The sequence below is a fragment of the Saimiri boliviensis genome, chromosome 14 (genome assembly GCF_048565385.1).
Source record: "Saimiri boliviensis isolate mSaiBol1 chromosome 14, mSaiBol1.pri, whole genome shotgun sequence".
NCBI classification, from domain to species: domain Eukaryota; kingdom Metazoa; phylum Chordata; class Mammalia; order Primates; family Cebidae; genus Saimiri; species Saimiri boliviensis.
In genome coordinates, this window is record NC_133462.1 from 34,391,640 (window position 1) to 34,417,946 (window position 26,307).

General features: G+C 52.4%; 2 protein-coding genes across 4 annotated transcripts in view; one reads left to right on the forward strand and one right to left on the reverse strand.

Moving 5' to 3' along the window:
- The window catches only part of MAST1 (microtubule associated serine/threonine kinase 1), a 45,905-nt gene extending 32,045 nt beyond the window's left edge, over positions 1-13,860 (reverse strand). The window contains exons 1-5 of one of the 3 annotated variants that reach the window (XM_010329466.3): positions 13,734-13,860; positions 8,772-8,803; positions 6,545-6,633; positions 6,024-6,099; positions 3,523-3,601 (exon numbers count right to left, since the gene is read on the reverse strand). In XM_010329466.3, coding sequence (XP_010327768.1) covers positions 3,523-3,601; positions 6,024-6,099; positions 6,545-6,633; positions 8,772-8,803; positions 13,734-13,772 — 315 coding nt within the window. In that variant the 5' untranslated portion in view covers positions 13,773-13,860. The other 2 variants (XM_010329465.3, XM_074384557.1) reach the window with 2 other exon arrangements.
- Positions 8,692-23,088, forward strand: RTBDN (retbindin). The gene is made up of 6 exons (XM_010329464.2): positions 8,692-13,251; positions 17,767-17,935; positions 18,792-18,876; positions 18,980-19,090; positions 21,678-21,774; positions 22,642-23,088. Exons 1-6 carry the CDS (start codon positions 13,240-13,242, stop codon positions 22,867-22,869), a joined length of 702 nt encoding a protein of 233 aa, XP_010327766.2. The 5' UTR covers positions 8,692-13,239; the 3' UTR covers positions 22,870-23,088.
- The last annotated feature ends 3,219 nt before the right edge of the window (positions 23,089-26,307 follow it).

Consider the following 26,307-nt stretch of genomic DNA (forward strand, 5'->3'; position numbering starts at 1 on the left):
CTGTAATCCCAGCACTTTGGGAGGCGAAGGCAGGCAATTCACGAGGTCAGGAGTTTGAGACCAGCCTGACCAACATGGTGAAACTCCGCCTCTACTAAAAATAAAAAAATTAGCCTGGTATGGTGGTACGTGCCTGTAATCCCAGCTACTCAAGAGGCTGAGGCAGAATGGCTTGAACCCTCCAGGAGGCAGAGGTGGCAGTGAGCTGAGATCCTGCCCTTACACTCCAGCCTGGGCAACAGAGCGAGATTCTGTCTCAAAAAGAAAAAAAAATATCTAAAATTTGAAAAGAGAGAGAGAGAGAGATGGTCTTGTGTCACCCAGGCTACAGTGAGGTAGTGCAATCATGGCTCATGGAGGCCTCAAATTCCTGGGCTCAAGTAGTCTTCCCACCTCTACCTTCTGTGTAGCTGGGATTATACCATGCTTGGCTAATTATGTTATTTTTGCAAAGACAGGGTCTTGCTATGTTGCCCAGGCTGGCTTCCAACTCCTGAGTTCAAGCAGGAACCCAGGCCTCTCAAAGTGCTGGGATTGAGGGCTGGTACAGTGGCTCATGACTGTAATCCCAGTACTTTGGGAGGCTGAGGTGGGCGGATCACCTGAGGTCAGGAGTTTGAGACCAGCCTGGCAAACAGGGTGAAAACCCATCTCTACTAAAAATATTTAAAAACTAGCTGGGTGTGGTGGTAGGTGCCTATAATCTCAGCTACTCAGGAGGCTAAGGCAGGAGAATTGCTTGAAACCAGGAGGCAGAGGTTGCATGCAGTGAGCCAACATGGTGCCACTGCACTCCAGCCTGGGTAACAGAGTGAGACTCCATCTCAAAAAAAAAAAAAAAAAAAATGTGTTAGGATTACAGGCATGAGCCACTATGCCTGGCCCTCCTCTTGCTTTATTTCTTTTTATTTTATTTTATTTTATTTTACTTTATTTTATTTTGAGACAGGGGTTTTGTTTTTGTTTTTGTTTTTTAAGACGGGGTTTCACCATATTGGTCAGGCTGGTCTTGAACTCCTGACCTCAGGTGATCCGCCCGCCTCAGCCTCCCAAAGTGCTAGGATTACAAGTGTGAGCCACCGCGCCTGGCTGAGACAGGGTTTTTCTCTGTCCCCCAGGCTGGAGTGCAGTGGCTTGACCTCAGCTCACTGAAACCTCCACCTCCTGGCCTCAAGCAATCCTTACATCTCAGCCTCCTGAGTAGCTGGGACTGCAGGCGCAAGCCACCACACCTGGCTAATTTTTTTTTTTTTTTTTTTTTTTTTTTTTTTTTTTGTAGAAACAGGGCTTCACCATGTTGCCCAGTTGCCCAGGTTGGTCTCAAACTCAAGTGATTTTCCTGTCTCAACCTCCCATAGTGTTGGAATTACAGGTGTGAGCCACCATGCCCCACCAAATATCTTTTTTTTTTGAGACAGAGTCTTGTTTTGTCTCCCAGGTTGGAGCGCAGTGGTGCGGTCTTGGCTCACTGCAACTACCACTTCTCAGGTTCAAGCAATTCTCCCTGCCTCAGTCCTCTGAGTAGCTGGGATTACAGGCACCCACCACCATGTCTGGCTAATTTTTGTATTTTTACTAGAGATGGGGTTTCACCATGTGGCCAGGCTGGCCTCAAACTCCTGACCTCAAATGATCCACACTCTTCAGCCTCCGAAAATGCTGGGATTACAGACATGGGCCACTGCACCAGGCCAGAATGATATTTTTAAACATCACATTGCTCACTTCCCGTCCATCTCTTTTATTTTTTAAATTGTGTACATTATCTGTAGTCTACAGAATCACAATTTTATTTATTTATTTATTTGAGATGGAGTCTCACTCTGTCACCCAGGCTGTAGTGCAGTGGCGTGATCTCAGCTCACTACAACCTCTGCCTCCCAGGTTCAAGCAATTCTCTGCTTCAGCCTCCCAGGTAGCTGGGATTACAGGCGCCCACCACCACGCTTGGATAATTTTTATATTTTTAGTAGAGACGGGGTTTCACCATCCTGGCCAGGCTGGTCTTGAACTCCTGACCTTGTGATCCACCCGCCTTAGCCTCCCAAAGTGCTGGAATGACAGGCATGAGCCACTGGCACCCGGCCATCAAACTGCAATTTTAGTACAATTTAGTATAAAGAAATAAAGCCATTCCATGGCTCCCCCACTGGATTTAGAATAAAGCCTCCCTCGCTGCCCTGGCTGATGAGGTTCCAGCCTGATCAGGGTCACTGGCTGCATCATCTCTATTCCTCCCCCGCAACCCAGAGTTCCAGCCACACAAGGCTACTTTCAACTTTCCAAACACTGCCCATTCTCTGTGCTCTCTAGAGGTTTGCACATGCTGTTCCCCCTACCTGGAACACTCTTCTCCCCTCTCTTCCACCTGCCAAACTCCTGCTGGTCCTTTGTCTTGGCTTCAATGTCACCTCCTCCAGAAAGCCTTCCTTGACAACCCCCCAAGCTGAGTCACATGCTTCCCCTCTGCTATCACTTCACCTTGTGCGACTTGCATCAAAATTCTGACCATTCTAGCTGGGCCTGGTGGCTCATGCCTGTAATCCCAGCATGATGGGAGGCTGAGGTGGGTGGATCACCTGAGGTCAGGAGTTCAAGAGCAGCCTGACCAACATGGCAAAATTCCATCTCTATAAAAGGAAAAAAAAAAAAAAACAAACACCAAAGTCTTGACCATTCTATTTTGTGAATGCCTTCTTCCTGGCTTGTCTTCCCTTATGAGGGCTGCAGGAATATTTGCACTCTGGCCCAGCTTATAGAACTCGCCTACTGTATGATAGTCTCATGATAAATGTCTGCTGAACATTGTGCCAATGGATGGAAAAGGGAACCATGGGCATGGGTAGGAAAGGGAGCAGATGGAGAGACTTTGGGTATTGCAGGGGGTGAGCAAATGGGCTCTGGGTGAAAGCTGTGGACTGACACAGCCCAGCTGCTGACATCAGGGTAAATGGCTTAACTCACAGAGCTTTATGCCACCAGCTGTAAATGAATGAGTCAGAAATGAGTAGGAAGAGCCCTCCCAGAAATGTGTTCAGGGCAGAGAATAGGGCTTTGGGTGGGGTGGACCCATAACTCTTTAATAGATAGTCAACTGGACACTCTTGAAGAATGGGGAAACCCAAACTCTCTCTCTCTTTTTTTTTTTTTCTCACTCTGTTGTCCCAACTGGAGGACAGTGGTGCAATCTCAGCTCACTGTAGCCTAGACCTCCCAGGCTCAAGCAATCCTCCCATCTCAGCCTCCCAAATAGCAAGGACCACAAGTGTGTACCAACAAGCCAAGCTAATTTTTAATTTTTTGTAGGGACAAGGGTTGCCCAGGCTGGTCTTGAACTCCTGGGCTCAAGCAATTCTCCTGCCTCGGCCTCCCAAAGCACTGGGATTACAGGCATAAAAGCCACTATGCCTGTCCCTAAACTGTCGTCAAGCCCAGCTTGGACTGCTGGGTGTGGGTCTTCAGGCTGGAGGGGCCCCTGCATTCCTTACCCATCCGCCCACTCCACCCACTTGCCACACTCACCGAGACGGTGGAGCTGGGTGTGTTGGTGCCATAGCCAGATGAAGGGAGAGAGGCCAGAGACCACCGGCGTCCGTCCGCCCTGGAACCCAGCCAAGGTGCTCAGAAGCCACCAGGCCCCAGTGGTGCCCCCATTCCTCAGGGTGTGGGTGAAGCCACTGGCCACGGCCAGGGTAGGGGCTGGGTAACATATCTGCACTCTGAGATTTCTCAAGGCCCTCAGAATCAGGAGGATAAAGAGGGACTTTTCCAGGCAGGCACAGGGAATTGGTGGGAGGATCTGTCCCTTCTCTCCTCCCCATGGTCCCCTCTCTTATCATCCAGGGTGGATACCAAGAACTGGAAAAAGCCCCTCCCAATGAAGCCTTTCCAGAGAGATTCTAGAAGTCTCCCCCAAGTGAACACTCCACGAGAAAGCTCTCAGAGGGAGACTCTGGGGTCTTCTCAGAAAAGAAAGACCCCTCCCAGCCCCACACACACTCGGACATAGGATCTTGTGTCCTTACACTCTCGGGCACTCAGACACAATCACTGTTGCAGCCAAACCCATTAATGTTGGGGCGACTATCAGGTCAGGCTCACATACTAGCAGTGCACATATTCACACTTCACACACACCCAAGACACACACGCACACATGACTCCTCAACACAGACAGCCACACATGTTCACTGTCCCATCCGTGGACCAAAATATCACACTGTCACACATTAACACACAATCACACATGCAAGACCAAACATGCACTCACCTATTGACACTTGAGCTTACAGAAAGACTCAGACCCACAGACTGACCCAAACATACTCTACACTTTCACATTCACACAGATGCACATTCCAGACACCTGTGCTCACGCTACACATTGAAACCTGCACACAGCGACACTCATTCACACTCGAACGCAGATGCACGCTCACAGGGACACATATTGGCATGTGATCATGTCAGTGCACAACACACTGGCATGTGCACCTGTGAGTGTGTGGCTGTGAGACAATAAACACTGGCCAGGTGTGGTGGCTCATACCTATAATCCTAGCATTTTGGGAGGCCAAGGCGGGCGGATCACCTGAGGTCAGAAGTTTGAGACCAGCCTTACCAATCTGGTGAAACCCGTCTCTACTAAAAATACAAAAAATTAGCTGGACATGGTGGTGGGTGCCTGTAATCCCAGCTACTCGGGAGGCCGAGCCAGGAAAACTGATTGAACCTGGGAGGTAGAGATTGCAGTGAGCTGAGATTGAGCCATTGCACTCCAGCCTGGACAACAGAGCAAGACTCCGTCTCAAGAAAAGAAAAGAAAAAAAGAGAGAGACAGTGAACACTGTGACTTTTCATTTACTATCTCAGAGCCACACAGTCACACACGCTTACACCCACACAGATTGCACTCACCTGGAAACACACCTGGCATGCTCCCTCACATATTCACAGATGCTTCCAGTTCTACAGACACACGTTCACACTCGCAGACTCGTACCACTGCATAGGCATGTGATCCCTCACACAGTCACAAATGCACACACAAACACCAGCACGCAGATTGCACAGTTACAAGGACACACACACCCCATTCATTGGACTTCTCCCTTCCTCCTTCCTCCCAGCAGTGCCCTCACTCAGCCCTCCCCGCTTGCGGATAAACACGTGAGACCCAATTCCAGAGCCTTGCCCCGGCTCTCTATTGCCCTCAGCTAAATTCCATGGTCAATAGGCGTTTCCCCCACTTTCCCAAGGGAGCTGTCCTCTGTCCCCACAGTCTCCCTTGCCTCTCACAACACAGCCTTCATCAGTCTTTGCAATGATCCCCATTCTCTGGCCTGCCTGCCCTATTCAACTCAGAGGGTAGTGACAGGACGTCATTAACCCCATACGCCCAGCTCCTAAGAACATAGGTGTTTAGACACCATTTTTAGAATGAATAGAGTTCAAAAAGAGGCCTAAACTTCCAGAAAAGTTTCTCCAGAAAACATCAGAGAAACCGCCCTGCCTCCCAGTTTCACCAAAGGCCTGAAGAAAATTCATTTAGGGACACCCCAGAAACCCTCAGAGACCCTTGGAAGGAAACCTGAGATTCCTCCCCTCGAGAAACAGCCCTAGTCGTCCTCCCGCACCTCGGGGACAAGAGTCCCTCCATGGGCATCGCGAAGTCTGCGCTTGCGCACCTCATCTTGGCTAGCCTGTCCTGTTGCTATGGAAACACCTGGCCAGGAGAGTGAGGCTCCGAGAGCCTGAAACCCCGAGCCCAGGGCGCAAGCGCTTTCGCGCCGCCGCAAAGGAAGCCCCGCCCCCTTCCTCATTCTGGATCAGCTATTGGACCCCGCCTTTTACAGGCCCCGCCCCGAAGTCTAGGCGCTCATTCCCGCTGGGACCTTGGGGCACTCGCTGGTCTCCCTCAGGCCCCAGCTCGGGTGCAATTAGGAGGAGAACAGATGGCAGTCCAGACGGTGGGTGGGGAGGGTCTGCACAGGGTTCTGGGGCCCTGGAGGAGAGGGACTCACCTTCGGGAAGAGGCAAACGAGAAGTGGGCGGGGGTGTTGGGGGAGAAATTTCGGGGGCTGTCCAGGGGACTGCTGCCTGTGAGAGAAACGGGTGCAAATCCCGTCAGGCCTTATTCCCTAAAGCGACTCACAAACAGCAGCCTGTCCTGTCTTTAGTCTAGTCCCACTCATTGTGGGGAGACCACAGACCACATCCCGTTCGCCTGTAGCCCCGCCTCTCTAAATTTTTTCGTTGCCGAATCCGTCCGACCCCCTCCAAGCCGATTCTGCCTTCATCTGGGATGGCGCACCCCTCAGGTACGACTCCTCCTTTCTGATCCCTCCCGCCTGAGTCTCCGCCCACCAGTTCCCGTCCCTCCGCGACTGACCACACCCACACAATCATGGTCCCGCCCCTTATCCAATCCGGTTCGCCTCCATCGAAACGGCGCCCCTTCTGTGGCATGACCACGCCTCCTCGCCTGAGGCCCCGCCTCCGGTGGGCTGGTCCGCACCCACCAAGTCAATGCCACTGGTCTCACCTAGGTGGCCTGGTAGCGGGGAGTGGGGTCTCGGCAGCGTGGGCGAAGTGCTGGTCAGGATGAGGCTTTTCCGGTTACTGGTGCGGCAGCTGCGGGGAAGGCAAGGCAGGGGGACGGGCCGGGCCGTAGCCCCGTGAGTTCTTGAGCCTAACCAGCCGACCTCCCGTCTCAGATCCGTGCCTATCTCCCATCCGTGTGTGCTTGGAGGCTCCCTGGGAGGACTTCTTGAAGGAGGTGGTGTTGGAGGCCTCTGCAGGACTGTGTATGGCAGGCGATGTGCACATGACATGTGTGTGAGAAACTCTCAGCGTGGATTATGTTTAGGGCACAGTGTTTGTCATGTGTGATGGTCATTTGTCTAGGTGACACCACTGACGATACTGAGTGTGTTTCCTTCAGTCTATGCGTGACATTCACTGTAGGTATCCATGTGTAGCATCCGCTGTATGAATTCAACAATGTGTGACGCTGAACGCATTCTGGTGTGATATGTGTGACACCACCTGGGTTTATCTTGTGTGACACAATTTGCGTATTTGTGTGCCTCTGTGACACAGTGTGAAATGCCCCTTGTTCATAACAAGGTGTGCTGTAACACAGGCAGGCTGCAGTTTTCTTCTTTTTTTTTTTTTTTTCTTTTTCTTTTTTTAGTCATCATCTTGCTGTGTCGCCTAGGCTAGAATGCAGTCTGCAGTGGCTCACCGCAGCCTTAAACTCCTGGGCTCAAGTGATCCTCCCGCCTCAGCCTCCTGAGGGGGGAGGGACTACAGTCCCTGCCACCATGCCTGGCCAGGATGCATGATCCCTACTACATGTATCTATGTCTTTTTGTGGCATTCTGAGTCTGTGTCAGATATTGTCCTTCCGTCTGGGCGTGACATTCACCATGTGTGTCATGTGTCTGTAGCATCTATTGTGTGAATTTAACATCTAGTGACACTGACCGTGTCCCAACATGTCACCACACATGACATCCTCTAGGTGGGGTCTTGCATGTGATAACGTGTGATTTTGCATGGTTCTGTCTCTGCATCTGTTTATCCTGATGTCAATGTGACACAGTACATGAGATACCTAGATATTATATCGTGTGTTGTGACATTGTTGGATGCATGGATAGGTTATTGCCACACATGTGTGCATCCTGGATGACATAATTGTGTGTGGATCACAATGCGTGTGACATCTTACTAGGTATACACGACATGGTGCCCCTGTGTGTTTGTGCATGGTTCTGACCTGTGGCAGCTGCAACGCTAGGTATGTGTGGCACCTCCCAGTGTATCTGGGCCACTAGGGCTGTGGTATGTGTATGTGTGTGTGACATCATGTCCTGTGTGATGCTGTATGTCACTATTTTCAGTGTAAGGCTGTGTTCTTGGGGGGGGTTGTGTTATGAACCCCCCCTTTTTTCTAACCCTCAGCATCCCAGATCCCGAAGAGGGAGCCCCCAGCCCCTCCGTCGTCCCCTCACCCACAGCCGCAGTGACTGAGCATATTGGCACGTCCAGGAGCACGCGGCATGGGGGTGGGGGGAGGCCAGGCTGCGGCTATTGTTCTGAGGGTGCCAAGCCCCCCAGCCTCCCCTTCTTCCTCTACCTCCACCAGGCTTTGGAGCCCGCAGCGCCAGCAGACAAAGGCGCCACAAACCCCCAGTGGCGCAGCCTCCTCCCCCCGCGGCCGTCGTCTCCAGCGTGCAATCCCCCCAGACTCGGCCCACATCGACCCCCATACAACCCCATCCCCGGCGGGAAGGCGCAGCTCGAGCACCTCTGGCGCAGCTGGACCGGGCGCAGCATCCCGGGCCCCGCCCTGCGGCAGCACCCGGAGCACCGGCTTTTGAGGGGAGGGCCGGGACAGTGTCTAGGGGATCGGGGGTCTACCTCTTGGTGCGGCGGAACATACTGCCGCCGGGGAAGGAGGGCATCGAGAAATTGGAAAGCGCGGTCCAGAGAGAGTCAGACATGACCCGGCGGCGGCGACATGGTGGCAGGTGCGGCAGCGGCGGCGGCGGCGGCGGCGCGGGGAGCAAGCGCGCGGGGCGGAGGCTGGAGCCGCAGCGGGCAGGGGAGGGCAGGGAAGGGGAGGGCCCTGCGGCTGCGGCTGGCCGGGAGAGGGCGCTGCTGCGTGCTGGCGAGTCAGGCCCCGCCCGCGCAAGCGCCTGACGTCCCCACCCCGACTGGAGAAGGGGCGATCAGCCCCCGCCAAGTATCTCCCCAAGGCTCACCTGCTGCTTTTCCGGGGCAGGGGCAAATCCTTCTGGAAGGCAAAGGGGCAAAACGATGAAGGTCAGCGTGGACCTGCCGTTGCTGCCCACAAGCATTCTCAGCTCTCTGGAGGAGCAGAAGCAGGGTAAGACAGGCCCCTCTTCAGCCTCGTCACTTTCACCCTTTGCCATGCATTGCCAGCCAAGTTTCTTGGGGGAGAGGATCCCCGGGTGATTCCTCTCCTGACTCCCAGAGACCAACAGAGCCTCAAGTACACAGGCGAGGCCCCATATAAAGGCAAGTGAGTTGGCATCTCAGTGTGTGATTGTGCAAATGAAATAGGAATGTTTATTTGAAAACCATGTCTTGAGCACCTACTGTATTCTGACACTGTCATAGGCACTAGGGACACAGCAGTGAATAAGTTACAAGCCCGGTGTGGTGATGTGCACCTCTAGTCCCAGCTACTTGGGAGGCTGAGGCAGGAGAATTGCCTGAATCCAGGATTGGACACCAGCCTGAGCAACACAGCAAGACTCTATCTCAAGGAGAAAAAAAAAAAAAGTTTCTGACCTTTTGGGACTAGCATTTAGAGGGTAAAGGGGACACTAAAGATTAGTGTGGAAGTGAACGAAATAATTTTGGACAATGATGTGTCTTATGAATAGAATTAAACAGGTGATATGACAGACAATGGCTGGGATGGAGACATGTTGTCAGAGAGGGATGATCTGTGGAGGTGACTTTTAAGCTGGTTGCTGAAAGATAAGAGCCAGCCATGGGAGGATCTGTTGGAGAGAGTATTCCAGGTAGAGGGAACTGCAAGGACAAAGGCATGGAGGCGGGAAGAAGCTTAGCATGCTCAATGAATGAATGAAAAGTTGAATAAATGAAAGGTTGAATGAATAAATGACTCATCTACACCTCAACAGATCTATCTGACTGCCAGGTAGAGTCACAGAGTTGGGGTAGGGGGTAGGTAGGTAGAGTGACTCAAAACTGAGATTTAAAATGGGAACTGGGGAGGCTGAGTTGGGAAAATTGTTTGAGCTTACGAGGTCGAGGTTACAGTGAACTATGATTGCACCACAGCTTGAGTGAGACACCATCTCAATTAAAAAAACAAAGCTAAAAGCTTTAAAAATTTTTTAAAATAAGGCTGCGTTCTGTGGTTCACACCTGTAATCCCACCACTTTGAGAGGCTGAGGCAGGCGGATTACATGAAGTCAGGAGTTCCAGACCAGCCTGACCAACATGGAGAAACCCCGTCTCTACTAAAAATGCAAAATTAGCCATTGGTACATGCCTGTAATCCCAGCTACTCTGGAGGCTGAGGCAGGAGACTCTATGGAACCCAGGTGGCAGAGGTTGTGTTGAGCCAAGATCGTGCCATTGAACTCCAGCCTGGGCAACAAGAGTGAAACTCCGTCTCAAAATAAATAAAATAAATAGCTGGCTTGGCACGGTGTCTCAGCCTATAATCCCAACACTTTGGGAGGCCGAGACGAGTGGATCACAAGGTAGGAGCTCTAGACCAGCCTGACCTATATGGTGAAACCCTGTCTCTACAAAAAATACAAAAATTACAGCCTCATGCCTGTAATCCCAGCATGTTAGAAGGCCAGCTTGACCAACATGGAGAAACCCTGTCACTACTAAAAATACAGAATTCACCAAGCGTGCTAGTGGGCGCCTATAGTCCCAGCTACTTGGAAGGCTGAGGCAGGAGAATCATTTGAACTCGGGAAGTGGAGGTTGCAGTGAGCCGAGATCCTTCCACTGCATTTCAGCCTGAGCGACAGAGAGAGACTCCATCTCAAAAAAAAATAATTAATTTAATTAAATTAAAATAATAAAATGGACAGTCAGGTGATGGCCACCTGGGCATTTTAAATAATGACAATGATAATAATTAGTGGCTATTAACTTTATGTGTCTGCATTTGAGGAAGGTCATGTTCCATTTGTCAAGCTCTCAGGAAGTCGCTGTAGGGATCAGGAGATACGGGGTCTTGCCCCTTTTCTGAGGAAAGGAATGGAGGACAAAGGCAGCACTTTCCAGCCTGTTTTCTATCCACAGGGTGAGGTGGAAGGAAGCTGAGTGGGGCTGCAGATAGAAAGATTTGAGGGAGAGTTTCAAAAGGCCTTTGGAGAGGACTCTTGTTCTAGACTATTTCCAGGATCTCTAAAAGCAGAAAAGCCTAGATTCAAATCTCAATTTTGCCTTTTATGACCTTGGCAAATGACCTTCCAATAGTCCCATGTCTCCTTGAGGATTTTGTGAGTTGATGCAGATGCCTAGCCCCGTAGCATGGTGCCTAGCACATATCAAGCACTCAATAAATACTAAGTCTTGAGAACAGGAGTTATTAAGGAGGGACATGCTGCATGACAGAGGATGGGCCACAGGGTCCTCCCACCCCCTTGTACAACAGACAAACATATAGGCAAGACCAAAGGGCAGCCTTGCCCTCCTGAGCTACGGGTGACCGGTAATCCAAACCAGGTTTTTCCTCTGTCCTTGCATGATTCGCGCGAATGAGCCGCAGCTAGGACCAGTCGACCCGGCTGTATGTCCGCAATGGCCCAAGCAAAATCAAGACCTGGATTTTTATGTCCAAAGAGCCCAGGGGGTCCAGACCGGGGAACCCGGCCTTGGCGGGCAAGCCCATGGGGGGCTTTTAAGCACCACCCGAATAAGTCCTTAAGGGGGGCTTTTAAGCAGTAGCCAAACAAGTCCTCAAACCCAGCCCCATCCGCTAGCGCCCCCGAACATTCTAGGGACGAAAAAAGGGTCATGCTGGAGCGGCAGAAGTTCGGATCTTTGGCGTCAGTGTAGACAGGCGCCACCTCCAACCTTAGCTGCAGAGCTGCTCTGCGTAGTGGATTCTGCTGCTCCTGCACAGTATTAACAGTTGACACTGCAGCGAGGGCATTCGAACTCAGAATGCTGTCTATGTGTAAGATCCCTGGGCGCGGTGGCTCAAGCCTGTAATCCCAGCATTTTGGGAGGCCAAGGCGGGTGGATCACCTGGGGCCAGGAGAGTTCAAAACCAGCCTGGCCAACATAGCGAAACCCCCTCTCTACTAAAACTGCAAAAACTAGACGAGTATGGTGGCGCACGCCTGTAATCCCAGGTACTTGGGAGGCTGAGGCAGGAGAATCGCTTGAATCCGGGAGGCGGAGATTGCGCCAATACACTCCAGCCTGGACAACAGAGCGAGACTCCCACTCGAAAAAAAAAAAAAAATCCCAGCTGTACACAGGGCATGCTAGGCGCGCGATGCGACAATTCCTAAGAGGTTGCAAAGATGTATGTGGGTGTATCCAGGCAGCGAAATGGTTAACCCGCCAGACGGGAAGCAGTGGGCACGGGACTCCGACAGGGGTCGCCGGACCCAGAGTACGCCTCTGGTTGGGTGGGTGAGTGGAAGCATCCCGGGTTGGGGACGGTGCCTGGAGCAGGAGTCTAAAGTCCCGCGTGGCGCTGAGCCAATGAGAGATGACGCCGGCCCGGAGGGCGGCGACACACCGTGCAGTCCCCGCCTCTTTCCTCTCTTTTTTCAGACCCGACGGCGCGGACCCCGCCAGGCTGCTGCAGCGCTTTATTTAACTTTGTCTCACCTGCCTTCCTTTTCCCGGAACCCACTCTCCTAGCCCACCCCTGGGAGGCGGAGAGAATGCGGGGAGCACTTAAGAGAGGCCTAGGCTCCGGAGATCGGACCATCTGGGTTCTGAAAGTAAATTAGTTTTCCAACTCATGTCTGGTTCCAGCATTATCCAGACGCCTGGACGGTCCTTCCTGCCGTCTGATCACCAGTTTTCCTGCTGCACTGACCGATCAGCATCCCTTGGTTTTCAACCTCGGGAATAGTGGGGGAGTCTAGAAATGGACGAAGCCCTAGGTGAGGGTTTGAATCCTCTTTTCCCAAGACTCAGGCTGCGGATGGATCCTGAGTCTGGGCCCATTCTTGGCTTTATCTAAACTCCAGATTACCAAGCCTGGGGCTGAGCTCCAAGGAGGCTGAGAAGGGCCAGACCCTAGGCAGAGCCTTAGGGCACAGCTATCGTCACCTTCCTCGCTGGGATGTTTGGGACCGAATCTCCCTATTAACCCTGAATTTCCGTATTAACCCCTCAGAAGCGCAGCTGAAGACAGGCAGAGGACGCTTCTCGGCTTCAGAATCCCTCCCCACCTTGGAGGTAGGACCTCCTGACACCTGAGTTTGTGCCCGCCTTCTCCACACTCCACAGCGATCCTCAGTGTCCCACTCTGTGCAGTGGACGCACGCCTCCTGCGCCTGCGCAGCCTCGCGACCAGTATCTTCTAAGGCTGCAAGGAGCTAAAAATCGCTCCCGCCCACCCACAAGCTGGGCTGGACTTGAGGATCGCGGTGGGGGGGTGGATGTTGTAGTGGAGGAGGTGGAATGAAGAGTGAGAAAGCTGTCTAGGTGCCTGTCCAATTAGGGCAGTAGGAAGAATCCTGATGGCCAGGCAGGTGCGTGGGGGACGCAGGGCGTCCTTTGCCTCGGGAGGGGGCTCCTGGGGTGGTGAGGGGCAAGGCTGCCGCACAAACATGTTTATACCTGCAGCCGCGCCGGTGGCCCCGAGGGTCTCGAGCCCTAGGGCAATAACTTTGCTCTTCGCCCCCTCACCCCCAGCCTGGCGAGGCGCCAGGGGGATGACTTCGGCCGCAGCCCCCTCCCACTAGGGCGGGCCAGGCGCCCCTCAGGCGATCCTCGAGGTGGAGCGCTAGGCTGCACCCACTCCGGCAGCTCCCTGGATCGCCGGGCGGCGCCTGAGGGGCGGGGTCCCCAGCGCGGCAGGACGCGCCGCCACAGCGTTCCCCGCGGTTAGCGTCCCGAGCCCATGGGAGGGGGCGCCCGGCCGACCCTGGTGCAAGTTCTCCCGCCTCCTGCCCGGCTCCGCCCCAGGGCGCCGACCTCTTGCTCTCCACCCAGGGCCCAGGCAGCGGCGTACCTGCAGCCTCCGGCGGCGGATGAGGCCCGAATCGTCCATGGCGGCAGCGGCGGCGACTTCGGCCCGGGGAGGGAGGAGGGAGGCGGCGGCGGCGGGAGGAGGGAAGAGGGAGGGAGTGAGAAGCCGCGGGGACCGCGGCGGCGGCGGCGGCGGCTTGGGGGGGATGGCGGGGGCGGAGCGAAGTGGGGCGGGCCCGGCGCCGTCACTGCGTCTGGGCGCCCGAGACCGGGCTCAGCCAGCGCTGCCCGCGCTGGGGGGGAAGGGGCGGGCGGGGGGGCGGAGCCTCCTGATGCCCCCATGGGAGCCAAGCTGCCAAGAGACCCCTATAAAGAGAGATACCCCAGCGGAGAGACATTCTCAAGGGTAGAACCCCCACTCGAGAAACACCCCAAAGGAAGCCTTCTCCCTGAGATACATTCCCTTTACAGTCGTTCCCCCGGAGACCCCCTTGGTGAGACACATTCCCAAGGGGAGATAGTTTCCACAGGGACGCCCTCTCCAATCAAGAACTCCCCCAACCCTGAAAATCATTTCTAAAAGATATGGTCCCTGAGAAGTGACATTCCTCTCAAAAGCCACCCCATCGCCCACGGAAGAGGCATTCCCCGAAGATAAAGATCCCAAGAGTGACAATTCCCCTGGAAACCCTGGGGAGGATACCCCCAATGAGAGACCCCTAAAACCCATATCCTCTGTGGGAAATTGTCCCCACCCATGAGACCTCCACAGCTCCAGGAGAGATGTCATTCATTCAGAGTGACATTTTCACTGAGGAGACCCGTCCTCATGGGAGATGCAACCTCAGAAAAATATGTGCATGCATATTACGCCCCCCACCCCCCGCAATCAGAGTCGCCTCAGGGAACCCTGCAGCCCCTCTAGCGACCCCTCCCTCACGGTCAGGATTAAGGAGCCAGGCCAGGCCGTCTGTATTTATAGGAGCGATTAGCTGGAAGTTGGAGAGGGGGGCAGTTAAAGGGATTTTCACCTCCCTCGACGCTCCTCCCTGTTCACACAGATGAGGCCAAACCCACCATACTTCCCGAAGCTGGAGAGTGTCCGAGCCCTCAGCACTCCAAGTCCTGGCATTGGGGGACAGAAGGGCTTTCCAAGGGGTGGTGGCCGGTATCTGGCCCCAAGGTCCTGGAGGGCGCGGTCGCTGGGTAAGAGCGACCCCTGCTGGACGACGGGGGTGACGGCGAACCTGGATCCGGGTTTTTCCCCAGGAACTTGTCGCCTCAAGTCCGCACCTTTGCCTGGGTTATCTCTGTCTCACTATATGTTTGTCGGCACGTTTGTGTTGCCGTCTCGCTGAGTCCCTTGCTCCCACATCTCTCCGTCCATGGCCGGGACTCCGCCCCTGGCGACCTCTGTCACAACGGCGACCGCGGGAGCTCTCCTTGGTGCTGGTCTCACACGCTCCTGTCCGCGGTGCTGAAATCCAAGCTCCGGGTCGGGGGCTCAGATTAGGGAAGGAGAGGGTACGGAGGCTCTGGCGTGAGGCATGGCCCAGAGGCTGAACAGATCTGACCCACAAGCATCCTGGACCACCTCAAGATGGACCAGGGGAAGACTAGGTCCAGCAGGCCTTGCTTATGGAGGCCTACAGCACATCACTGGGTGCACACAGAGGGACCCAGAGACAGTGTCTACTGATTTGTTCACTTTCTCACCACTTAATTGAGCACCTACTGTGTGCAATGTAGTGTTTTGGGATCTAGGAGGGAGTACAGCAATAAAAGAGACAGACAAAAAGCCTCTCTTGCCCTGAGAGGCACACGAACACTTACATACAATCACATGCTCAGCAAACACACACACATATATTCAAACATACTCTGCAAACATACTCCACAAACACAGATCCACACATACTGCAAATTAACACATGTATAAACACATACTCAGCAAATGCAGATACACTCAAACATCCATAAATACGGTTACACACAAACTCACACTCTGCAGCCATACAACGCATATTTAAGAAACACAGACATATACACACTCATCAAATGCAAACACACACAAATAACACATATAAACATAAACCAAGGGATGTCCAGTTGCACACAAATTCTCATCTAAAATACAAATTATTCTCATAATGCAACACATAGATACACACCCCCATGCCCACTGCAAGCATGTTTTTCTTATCTGATTCTCCCCCTAAAATGTCAGCTCTATGAAGGTTGAGATTTTTAATGTCTTTTTTTTTTTTTCAAGACAGAGCCTCATTCTGTTGCCCAGGCTGCAGTGCAGTGGAATAATCTTGGCTCACTGCAACCTCTGCTTCCCAGGTTCAAATATTTTCATGCCTCAGCCTCCCGAACAGCTGAGATTACAAGAATGTGTCACCGTGCCCAGCTAATTTTTTAAATATTATTTTTAGTAGAGATGGGGTTTCACCATGTTGGCCAGGCCGGTCTCAAACTCCTGGGCTCAAATGATCCTCCTACTTCAGTTTCCCAAAGTGCTGAGATTACGGGTATGAACCACCATGCCTGGCTGAAATTTTCATTTCTTGTTCACTACTGCATCCCCAGAATCTAGCACACAGTAGCTCAGTAAATGTTTGTTGAATGAATGGATGAGTTAAGGGAGTGTTGACAAGCAACACACATTCACAGAAACTTCAGAAGGACATAAAAGTGTGTACATGCTTCTATGAGCTGGTGGATTAAAAAAGAAAAAAGAAAAAGAGAAAAAAATAAGTAAGTAAAAAAAAAGTGTGTACATGCAAATACACCTTGTTCAGCACACGACATTTTCTTGTTCACTCATGGTCAACATTCACGGTCAATAACCTTTATCTTTGAATTCCAGGATACAAAAAGAAAAAAAAATCTTTATCCACTGACTTCCAAAATTTTTGTAGGGACACCAACCTAATCCTACATTCCCCCTTCCCGCATTTATTAAGATTATGTTTTATTTAACTGCACACATAGCGCTTGGGACACACAATCCTCACCCAGATTCCGAACGTACACATATATACGCACACACACAACAAATCCACCAAGAAACACACATAAACACAACTTCACACAACAAACACACACATACATGCTCAACACACACATAGCCATACAAACAAAAGACAGCTTCCCCGAACACAGGCAGGTTGTAGGCCACATAAACACACCTTCCACACACACACACACACAACTTCCACACACACACAAACACACTCCCCACATATATAGATACAGAGCTTAAGCCACAAGCTCAACATAAAGGCAAACACAAGGATATACATATATACACACCAGCCCCAACTCGGCCAGCCTTTGGTTAGCTGGAGTGTGGGCGGGATGGTGGGAAGTCCCGCCCCTGTATCAAACCACGCCCCTTTCAGCTGCCCGTTTCCTGGACTGGATCCTGAGGTGTCTTTGCAGCCTCTAGACCCCAATCCAGCTAACAGGTGAGGGGCTGGAAACCGGGAGGCAGGAAGGGGATAGTCTTGTCTCCAAAGACCCCTAGCTGTCCCTGCCCTGGGGCTTTGGGCCCCAGTGACGGAACCTGAGCCCTGCCACACCATGCCTGGTCCCAAAGGCCCAGGTCTTGGTGCCCCCTAAGCCGATTGTGGGCCGAGAGAAGGTGACCCAGAGAGGGACCAGCAGGGATCAAGAGGAGGGAGGCTGTGTAGAGAGGGAGGAATTACTGAACACGAGAGGGGGATTGGAAGAGCTAGGGAGGTCCCCTTCGTTCTGAGAAAAGAGGGGGTCCCTTGAGGACTAAAAAGGTGGGCGATCCTGCTGGATGGGGGGAGGGCCACTGTGGTCTAAGCTTGGTGGGGGTGGCATTAAAGGGACAGAGAGGACAGAGGTCTGATGGGAGGAGGTCTCCTAAGTTGGAGGCAGGCTCTGGTGGTCTCCTGGGATTTGAATGTCCTTGGCCACTGTCCAGCCTCCTCCTCAGCTGCACTTTCCCTACTCTGCCTGGCACTGCTTCTTGGTATGCATCGAGTGGGTGCCACCCTGAGCTCACAGAAAGGGATGGCTGAACCCCACCCTATGCCTGCTAGCTTTTATCTCAGGTGGACATGGCCTGCAGGGTCCACATGCGACCCATCAGCCTGGTCTGGGTCCTGCAACTGACCCTGGCATGGATCCTGCTGGAAGCCTGTGGAGGGAGCCACCCACTCCAAGCCAGGTCCCAGCGACACCATGGGCTGGCAGCTGATCTAGGCAAAGGTAAGCTGCACCTGGCAGGTGAGCAACCGGGACCCTACCTCATCACCAACACCCAGAAACCCACACTTACCCTCCCATGGCAATGTTAGAATTTCCTTATGAGAGAGGATCCTAGCATGGCCACCAGGGTGGAAGGCAGGGATGGTACTGAAGAATGATGGTTAAGAGACTGCCTGGGTTTAAATCCCAACTCTGCCACTTTGTAGCTGTGTGACTTTGAGGAAGTCATTTAACCTCTCTTGAGTCTCACGTTGGTCCCCCAAAAAGAGAAATAGCAAACATACCTCGAAGAGCTATTGTTAAGATTAAACCTACAGCAGGGCATGGTGGCTCACGCCTGTAATCCCAGCAGTTTGGGACGCTGAGGTGAGCGGATCACTTGAGGTCAGGAGTTTGAGACCAGCCTGGCCAACATGGTGAAACCCCGTCTCTACAAACAATACAAAAATTAGCTGAGTGAGGTGGTGTGCGCCTGAAATCCCAGCTACTTGGGAGGCTGAGGCACGAGAATTGCTTGAACCTGGGAGGCAGAGGTTGCAGTGAGCTGAGATGAAGCCACTGCACTCCAGCCTGGGTGACAGAGTTAGACCCTGTCTCAAAACAAAAAAAGGAAAAATACTAAGCATATGTGTCACTACCAGGCATGTGACAAATAACTAAGCTGATTATTATAAATGAGAAATGATTATTACTACTTGAAGCTGCATTTGCATTCCAAAGGAAGGGTCTTAAGTTATAGGTTTGTGAGGATTGATGTGTGATTGGGATCTCCCTTGTCGGGGGGATCCCCAGGCCTCAGTTCGCAAACCTTACCTGAGGATCCAAGACTCTGGCTCACAGGGGTCCCCTTTGCCAGGACCTTGTTGTCCCTCAGAGATGGACACAACAGAGACATCGGGCCCTGGGAATTATCCAGAACGCTGTGGAGTGCCGAGCCCTGAGTGAGTACAGCACCCTCAGCATTTTCTCCTGTACTTTGCCCCACTTTCCACGGAACTCCCCTCAGGTCCTGACCCATCGGACCCTATCTCTCCCGATGTCCAGGTGCGAATCCTTCCTGGAACACCTCCAACGTGCCCTGCGCAGTCGCTTCCGCCTGCGACTATTGGGGGTACGCCAGGCACAGCCGCTCTGCGAGGAGTTCTGCCAGGCCTGGTAGGAGATGCGGGGGCAAGGGGCGTGGCTTGTGACTTGCGCGGAGGGAGAGGGCGGAGCCTGCGGTTTGCTTGGCCTTCTGTGTGAAGGAGAGTGGCCTCCAACACGACCAAGGTTTAAGAGATGCAGCTTGGCCGGGCGCGGTGGCTCAAGCCTGTAATCCCAGCACTTTGGGAGGCCGAGGCGAGTGGATCACGAGGTCAAGAGATCGAGACCATCCTGGTCAACATGGTGAAACCCCGTCTCTACTAAAAATACAAAAAATTAGCTGGGCATGGTGGCGCGTGCCTGTAATCCCAGCTACTCAGGACGCTGAGGCAGGAGAATTGCCTGAATCCGGGAGGCGGAGGTTGCGGTGAGCCGAGATCGTGCCATTGCACTCCAGCCTGGGTAACAAGAGCGAAACTCCGTCTCAAAAAAAAAAAAAAAAAAGAGATGCAGCTTAATGTTTAGAACCCAGGTAGAAAGGTGGGAGGCGTGAGAAGCCCCAAACTTTTAAGATACCTGCATATGGCGATGTGGCTTTTCATAGCCCTGAGATTTTCTTTTCTTTTCTCTCTTCTCCTCTCTTTTCTTTTCTTTCTTTTCTTTTTGAGACGGAATTTTGCTCTTGTTGCCCAGCCAGGCTGGAGTGCAGTGGTGCGATCTCTGCTCACTGCAACCTCCGCCTCCTAGGTTCAAGCGATTCTCTTGCCTCAGCCTCCCTAGTAGCTGGGATTACAGGCACCCGCCACCACGCCCAGCTAGGTTTTGTATTTTTTTTTTTTTTTTTTTTGACGGAGTTTCACTCTTGTTACCCAGGCTGAAGTGCAATGGCGCGATCTCGGCTCACCGCAACCTCCGCCTCCTGGGTTCAGGCAATTCTCCTGCCTCAGCCTCCTGAGTAGCTGGGATTACAGGCACACGCCACCATGCCCAGCTAATTTTTTGTATTTTTAGTAGAGACGGGGTTTCACCATATTGACCAGGATGGTCTCGATCTCTCGACCTCGTGATCCACCCACCTCGGCCTCCCAAAGTGCTGGGATTAATGTTTTGGTTTTTTGGTGTTTTTTTTTTTTTTTTTTTTTTTTTTTTTGAGACGGAGTTTTGCTCTTGTTACCCAGGCTGGAGTGCAATGGCGCGATCTCGGCTCACCGCAACCTCCGCCTCCTGGGTTCAGGCAATTTTCCTGCCTCAGCCTCCTGAGTAGCTGGGATTATAGGCACGCGCCACCATGCCCAGCTAATTTTTTGTATTTTTAGTAGAGATGGGGTTTCACCATGTTGACCAGGTTAGTCTCGATCTCTCGACCTCGTGATCCACCCGCCTCGGCCTCCCAAAGTGCTGGGATTACGGGCTTGAGCCACCGTGCCCGGCAATGTTTTGTATTTTTAGCAGAGACGGGGTTTCACCATGTTAACCAGGATGGTCTCAGTCTCTTGACCTCGTGATCCACCCGCCTCGGCCTCCCAAAGTGCTGGGATTACAGGCGTGAGCCACCGTGCCCAGCCCAAGTTTTGTATTTTTAATAGAGACAGGGTTTCACCATGTTGGCCAGGCTGGTCTAGAACTCCTGACCTTGATCCACCTGCCTCAGCAGTGGGATTGGGATTACAGGTGTGAACCACCGTGCCAAGCCAGGCCCTAAGATTTCTTAAGGGGTGAGTCCTCTTGATTGAAAAAAAAAATGTGAGGGGGAAGGAAAAAAAAAAGAAAAGAGAACGTGAAAGGGTGGGCGCTTGTAATCTCAGTCGTTGGAGAGGTCAAGGCAGGAGGACTGGCTGAGGCCTGGAGTTCAAGACCAGCTTGAGCAACATGGCAAGACCCAGTATCAACAAAAAAATTTAAAATTAATCAGACATGGGCTGGACGCAGTAGCTCATGCCTGTAATGCCAACACTTCAGGAGGCTAAGGCGGACAGATCACCTGAGGTCAGGGGTTCAAGACCAGCCTGGCCAACATGATGAAAACTTGTCTCTACTAAAAATACAAAAATGAGTCGGGCGTGGTGTGGGCACCTGTAATCCCAGCTATGCAGGAGGCTGAGGCAGAAGACTTGTTTGAACTTGGAAGGCAGAGATTGCAGTGAGCAGAGAGCTGTCCACTGCCCTCCACCTTGGGCAACAGAGTGAGACTCTGTCTCAAAAAAAAAAAAAAATTATTCGAACATCATGGCGTGCACCTATAGTCCCAGGTACTTGAGACACTGAGGTGGAAGGATTGTTGGAACCTGGGAGGGCAAAGCTGCCAGAAGCCATGATTACGCCACTGCACTCCAGCTTGAGTCACAGAGTGAGACTGTGTCTCAAAAATAAATAAATAAATAAATGGAAAATGAAACAGTGAGGAAATATGCGGGGTTGAGCTGGAACGAATGGTCTGAGGTCCGCAGGGACGAGGCCAGTTGTGACATGACCCAAAGTATAGAAAGATCTGGTAGAATATGGGGCGGGGTGAAATCTGGAGAGATGGGGTTAGTAGGGGAGTGGCTCTAAGAGGCGGAGCCTGGATCCAAGGGAGGACCATCAACTGAACTCAGTCCTGAAGAGCCGGAATCCCGCTGAAACGTAGCTACAAAGCCGTCTCTCCACATGCTCTCTCCAGGTTTGCCAACTGCGAAGATGATATCACCTGCGGCCCAACTTGGCTCCCACTCTCAGAAAAAAGGGGCTGTGAGCCCAGCTGCCTTACCTATGGACAGGTGATCGTGGGGCAGAGGGTGAAGGGAAGAGACTAAGCGCCTCCTCACCAAATTCTTTCTTACCGTGTCTAGACCCCAGAGATCGGATTGACACTCCCCAGGTCCCGGTTTACACCCTTCCCTAGGCTAGCCTCCGTATTGGGTTGTGCCTGTTTTTTTTGTTTTGTTTTGTTTTGTTTTGTTTTTGAGACGGAGTTTCGCTCTTGTTACCCAGGCTGGAGTGCAATGGCGCGATCTCGGCTCACCGCAACCTCCGCCTCCTGGGTTCAGGCAATTCTCCTGCCTCAGCCTCCGGAGTAGCTGGGATTACAGGCACGCGCCACCATGCCCAGCTAATTTTTTGCACCTTTAGTAGAGACGGGGTTTCACCATGTTGACCAGAATGGTCTCGATCTCTTGACCTCGTGATCCACCCGCCTCGGCCTCCCAAAGTGCTGGGATTACAGGCTTGAGCCACCGCGCCCGGCATGGGTTGTGCCTGTTGACTCCAAAAGCTCTGAGTCCAGATTTGCCCTTCCCAAGAAACCGTCCCTGCTCTGGGCCCATCCACTGTTCATCCTGGAGGACCCAGAAGCCCAGTCACCCTCTATAAAACCCCAGCCTTTATATAGACCTCTCTGCACGCCCCCACTGCCCTCAACCCTGATTCAGCCCCCTAGGGCCCAGTAAGAACCTTCACCCCCCCCCCACCCCGCCCCAAAGAACCTGCCCCCACTCTGGTCCGGCACAGACTCCCAGGCCCCACGCTTCCGCTCTGATCCCAATCCCAAAGGAATTGACAGACCACGCCCCTGGGAGGAAGACCTACACCCCCCTCCCCCGTCTCGACTCCGCCCGCTAGGGCCCTAACGCCACCCTTTTTCCTAGACCTTCGCAGATGGGACGGACCTTTGTCGCTCGGCGCTGGGCCACGCCCTACCGGTGGCTGCTCCTGGCGCCCGTCACTGCTTCAACATCTCCATCTCCGCGCTACCACGTCCCAGACCGGGACGGCGGGCCCGGGAAGCTCCCTCCCGGCGTTCCCGCCGCCCTCGCAACTTCATTCTGGACGCTGCGGGCAGCGGGAGTGGCAGTGGAAGCGGCAGCGGTCCCTAGCGGACGCGTGGCCCTGAGTGGGGGGCGCGTCCCTTCCCCCAGGCCCGCCCCTCAGACACCCAGAACCCACCCCTCTCCCTCTGGGCGTTCTGATAGTTTCCAGATTTGTGTCCCTCCTCCCTGGAGCTCCAGAGACTCACCTCTCTCCAGCTTATCCCAGAAATGACCCAACTCTCTCTCACTTTTCCTTCTCCCTCTTGAATAAAGTCTCCAGCTACAGCATGTGATGTGGCTGCTTCTTGGGGAAATAAGTGGGAAGGAGAATTGTCAGAAAGTAACAGGTGTCTCAGATCTAATTCTCAGATCCTAGAATTAGTAAGTGATTCATCCTAGAGTGTAAATGATGGATAGCTTGTGCCCTAGAGCAGTCAACATAACTCAGAACACCCAGGTGTTGGAAATGGAGAGGGGGGTCAGAAAAGGAGCTGACAAGGGCAGGAGAAGTTCCTTCCCACTGTGTGCCACCAAGGCTGCCAAGAAGCTGCCTAACTTGTATAGCCCTCAAGACAAACTTCAAGGCCAGGTGCGGCGGCTCATGCCTGTAATCCCAGCAATTTGAGAGGCCGAGGTGGGTGGATCACTTGAGCCCAGGAGTTCAAGACCGGGCTTGGCAATACAGTGACAACCTGTCTCGAAAAAAAGAGAGAGAGAAGGAAGGAAGAAAGGAAGGGAGGGAGGCGAAAGGGGAAGGGGGAACGGAGAAGCGGGGAGGGGATGAGGGGAGGGAGGGAAAAATTTTAAATTAGCCCAGTGTAGTGGTGGGTGCCTGTACTCCTAGCTGCTCAGGAGGCTAAGGCAGGAGGATCACTTGAACTCAGAAGTTCAGGGCTGCAGTAAGCCATGATCACACCACTATATTCCAGCCTGGTGACACAGTGAGACCCTGTCTCAAAAAAAATAATAATAAGACACGAAGACACTGAATACCAAGCTGGGCATGGTGGTATGTGTTGTACTCTCAACCACTAGGGAGGCTGAGGTAAGAGGATCACTCCAACCCAGAAATTTGAGGCTGCAGTAAGCTATGATCCTGCACTCCAGCCTGGGCAAAGGCCAGACCCCCCACCTTTTTTTTTTTTTTTTTTTTTGAGATTGAGTTTCACTCTTGTCGCCCAGGCTGGAGTCCAATGGCGGGATCGCAGCCTCACTAGTACCTGAGATTATAGGCACCTGCCACCACACCCAGCTAATTTTTTGTATTTTTAAATAGAGACGGGGTTTCACCATGTTGCTCAGGCTGGTCTCAAACTCCTGACTTCAGGTGATCCGCCCGCCTCAGCCTCCCTAAGTGCTAAAATTACATGGGTGAGCCACTGCACCTGGCTTTTTTTTTTTTTTTTTTTTTTTTTTTTTTCCCCAGTCTGGCTTTGTCTCCCAGGCTGAAGTGCAGTGGTGCAATCTTGGCTCACTGCAAACTCCACCTCCTGGGTGATTTTTGTGCCTCAGCCTCCAGAGTAGCTGGGATTGCAGGTGCAGACCACCACACCTGGCTAATTCTTGTACTTTTAGCAGAGCTTGTCCAAGACCTCATAACATATTATACACATACAGACTACAGAATTTGATGGGAATGACCAGGAGTGGTGGTTCGTGCCTGTAGTCCCAACTACTTGGGAGGCTGAGGCAGAAGAATTGTTTGAACCCGGGAGGCAGAGGTTGCAGTGAGTCGAGATCCTGCCATTGTACTCCAGCATGGATGAGCAACACAGTGAGACATTTTCACAGTTCTGGGCTTCGACTCAGTTCCGCTGGGCAGTTCTCCCTGAAGCTCTGTCATGCACTTGGAGATAGGGGCTGGGGCTGGAATCATGCAGTCTTCCTTGCTGATATATCAAGACGTTGGCTGTTGCCTTGAACTTCTGCTCAGGCTGTTGGGCAGAATATCTACACACAGCCTCTCTGTGGCTTGGGCTTCCTCCCAACATGGCAGCTAAGTTCTAAGGGAAATGTCCCAAGAGAGCAAGCCAGGTGGAAGTTGTTTCACTTTTGATGACTTAACCCTGGAACTCAGTGTCACATCTTTTACTTTCTATTCACTACAGTGAGTCACTGAAGCCAGCTCATATTCAAGGAGAGGCATCACAGACTCCACCTCCAATGGGAGGGATGTCAAATAAAATGTGTACTAAGTGTGGCACATAATTATCAAAGAATGTAGACATCTGTTATGATTGCTTCTTGTGGCTGTTAAGTACTGTTATTGATGTTACAGACTGTGTAATTGTGACAAGGCAGAGCAAACTTTCAAGGAAGAAAAATAAAGCAAGTCTTTGAAGGATCTCCAGTCAGATAATAAAGCCATGGAGAAGGACATTCCAAGTCACAGGCCTGGAGATTACATGTTCTGGGAACTCCAAGCTTCTCAGGAGGCCTGGAATACAGCATGGGAGATCGGGTCTGGTCCTGGAAGACACTGGATGCCAGGCAAAGGCACTTGAACCTAAGGATAGAGTGTGATGTACCAGGCATGGTGGCTCACACTTGCAATTCTAGCACTTTGGAAGGCTGAGGCAGGTACATTGAGATCAGGAGTTTGAAACCAGCATAGGCAACATGGTGAAACCCCATTTCTACTAAAAATTAGAAATAGCTGGGAGTGGTGGTGGACACTTGTAGTCCCAGCTACTTGGGAGGCTGAGGAGGGGGAGGTGGAGGCACTGCTGCCCTCCAGCTGGGGCAACGGGGACCATGTCTCAGAAAAAATAAAAGAGAGAGTGTGTGTGATACAAGGTTTGGCAGCCTCAGTTACTTGGGGGGCTGAGGTGACTGTATTGCTTGAGGCCAGGAGTTCGGAAACAGCATGGGCACCATAGCCAGACCTCATCTCCAAAATAAAGTTGCATGGAGTGAAGAAATGCTATGTTACGGGTTGAATGGGTCTCCCCGCATTCATATGTTCAAGTCGTAACTCCTAGTACCTGAAAATGTTACTTTATTTGGAGACAGCATGTTGAAAGAGATAATTAAGGTGACATGAGGTCATATTTGTGAGCTCTAATCCAATGATTATAAGAAATTAGGACACATGGCTGGGCACCGAGGCTCATGCCTGTAATCCCAACACTTTCGGAGGCTGCAGTGGGAGGATCCTTTGAACCCTGGAGTTTCAGAGCAAACTATGCAACATAGCAAGACCCCCATCTTTTAAAACAAATTTCTTTTTGAGATGGAGTCTCTTGCTCTGTTGCCCAGGCTGGAGTGAAATAACACAATGTCAGCTCATTGCAACTTCCGCCTCCCAGGTTCAAGCGATTCTCCTGCGTAAGCTTCCTGAGTAGCTGAGATTACAGGTGACCACCATGACACCTGGCTAATTTTTGTTGGTAGAACAGACGGGGGTGTCACCACGTTAGCCAGGTGGGTCTCCATGTTGGCCAGACTGTTCTCCAACTCCTGACCTCAGGTGATCCGCCTGCCTCGGCCTCCCAAAGTGTTGGG

Bases quoted from the DNA above. Each gene is read 5' to 3' on its own strand.
- RTBDN (XM_010329464.2), top strand. The intron at 17,936-18,791 runs GTAAGCTGCACC...CCCCTTTGCCAG, and splicing joins GGCAGCTGATCTAGGCAAAG to GACCTTGTTGTCCCTCAGAG. The intron at 19,091-21,677 runs GTAGGAGATGCG...TGCTCTCTCCAG, and splicing joins GAGGAGTTCTGCCAGGCCTG to GTTTGCCAACTGCGAAGATG.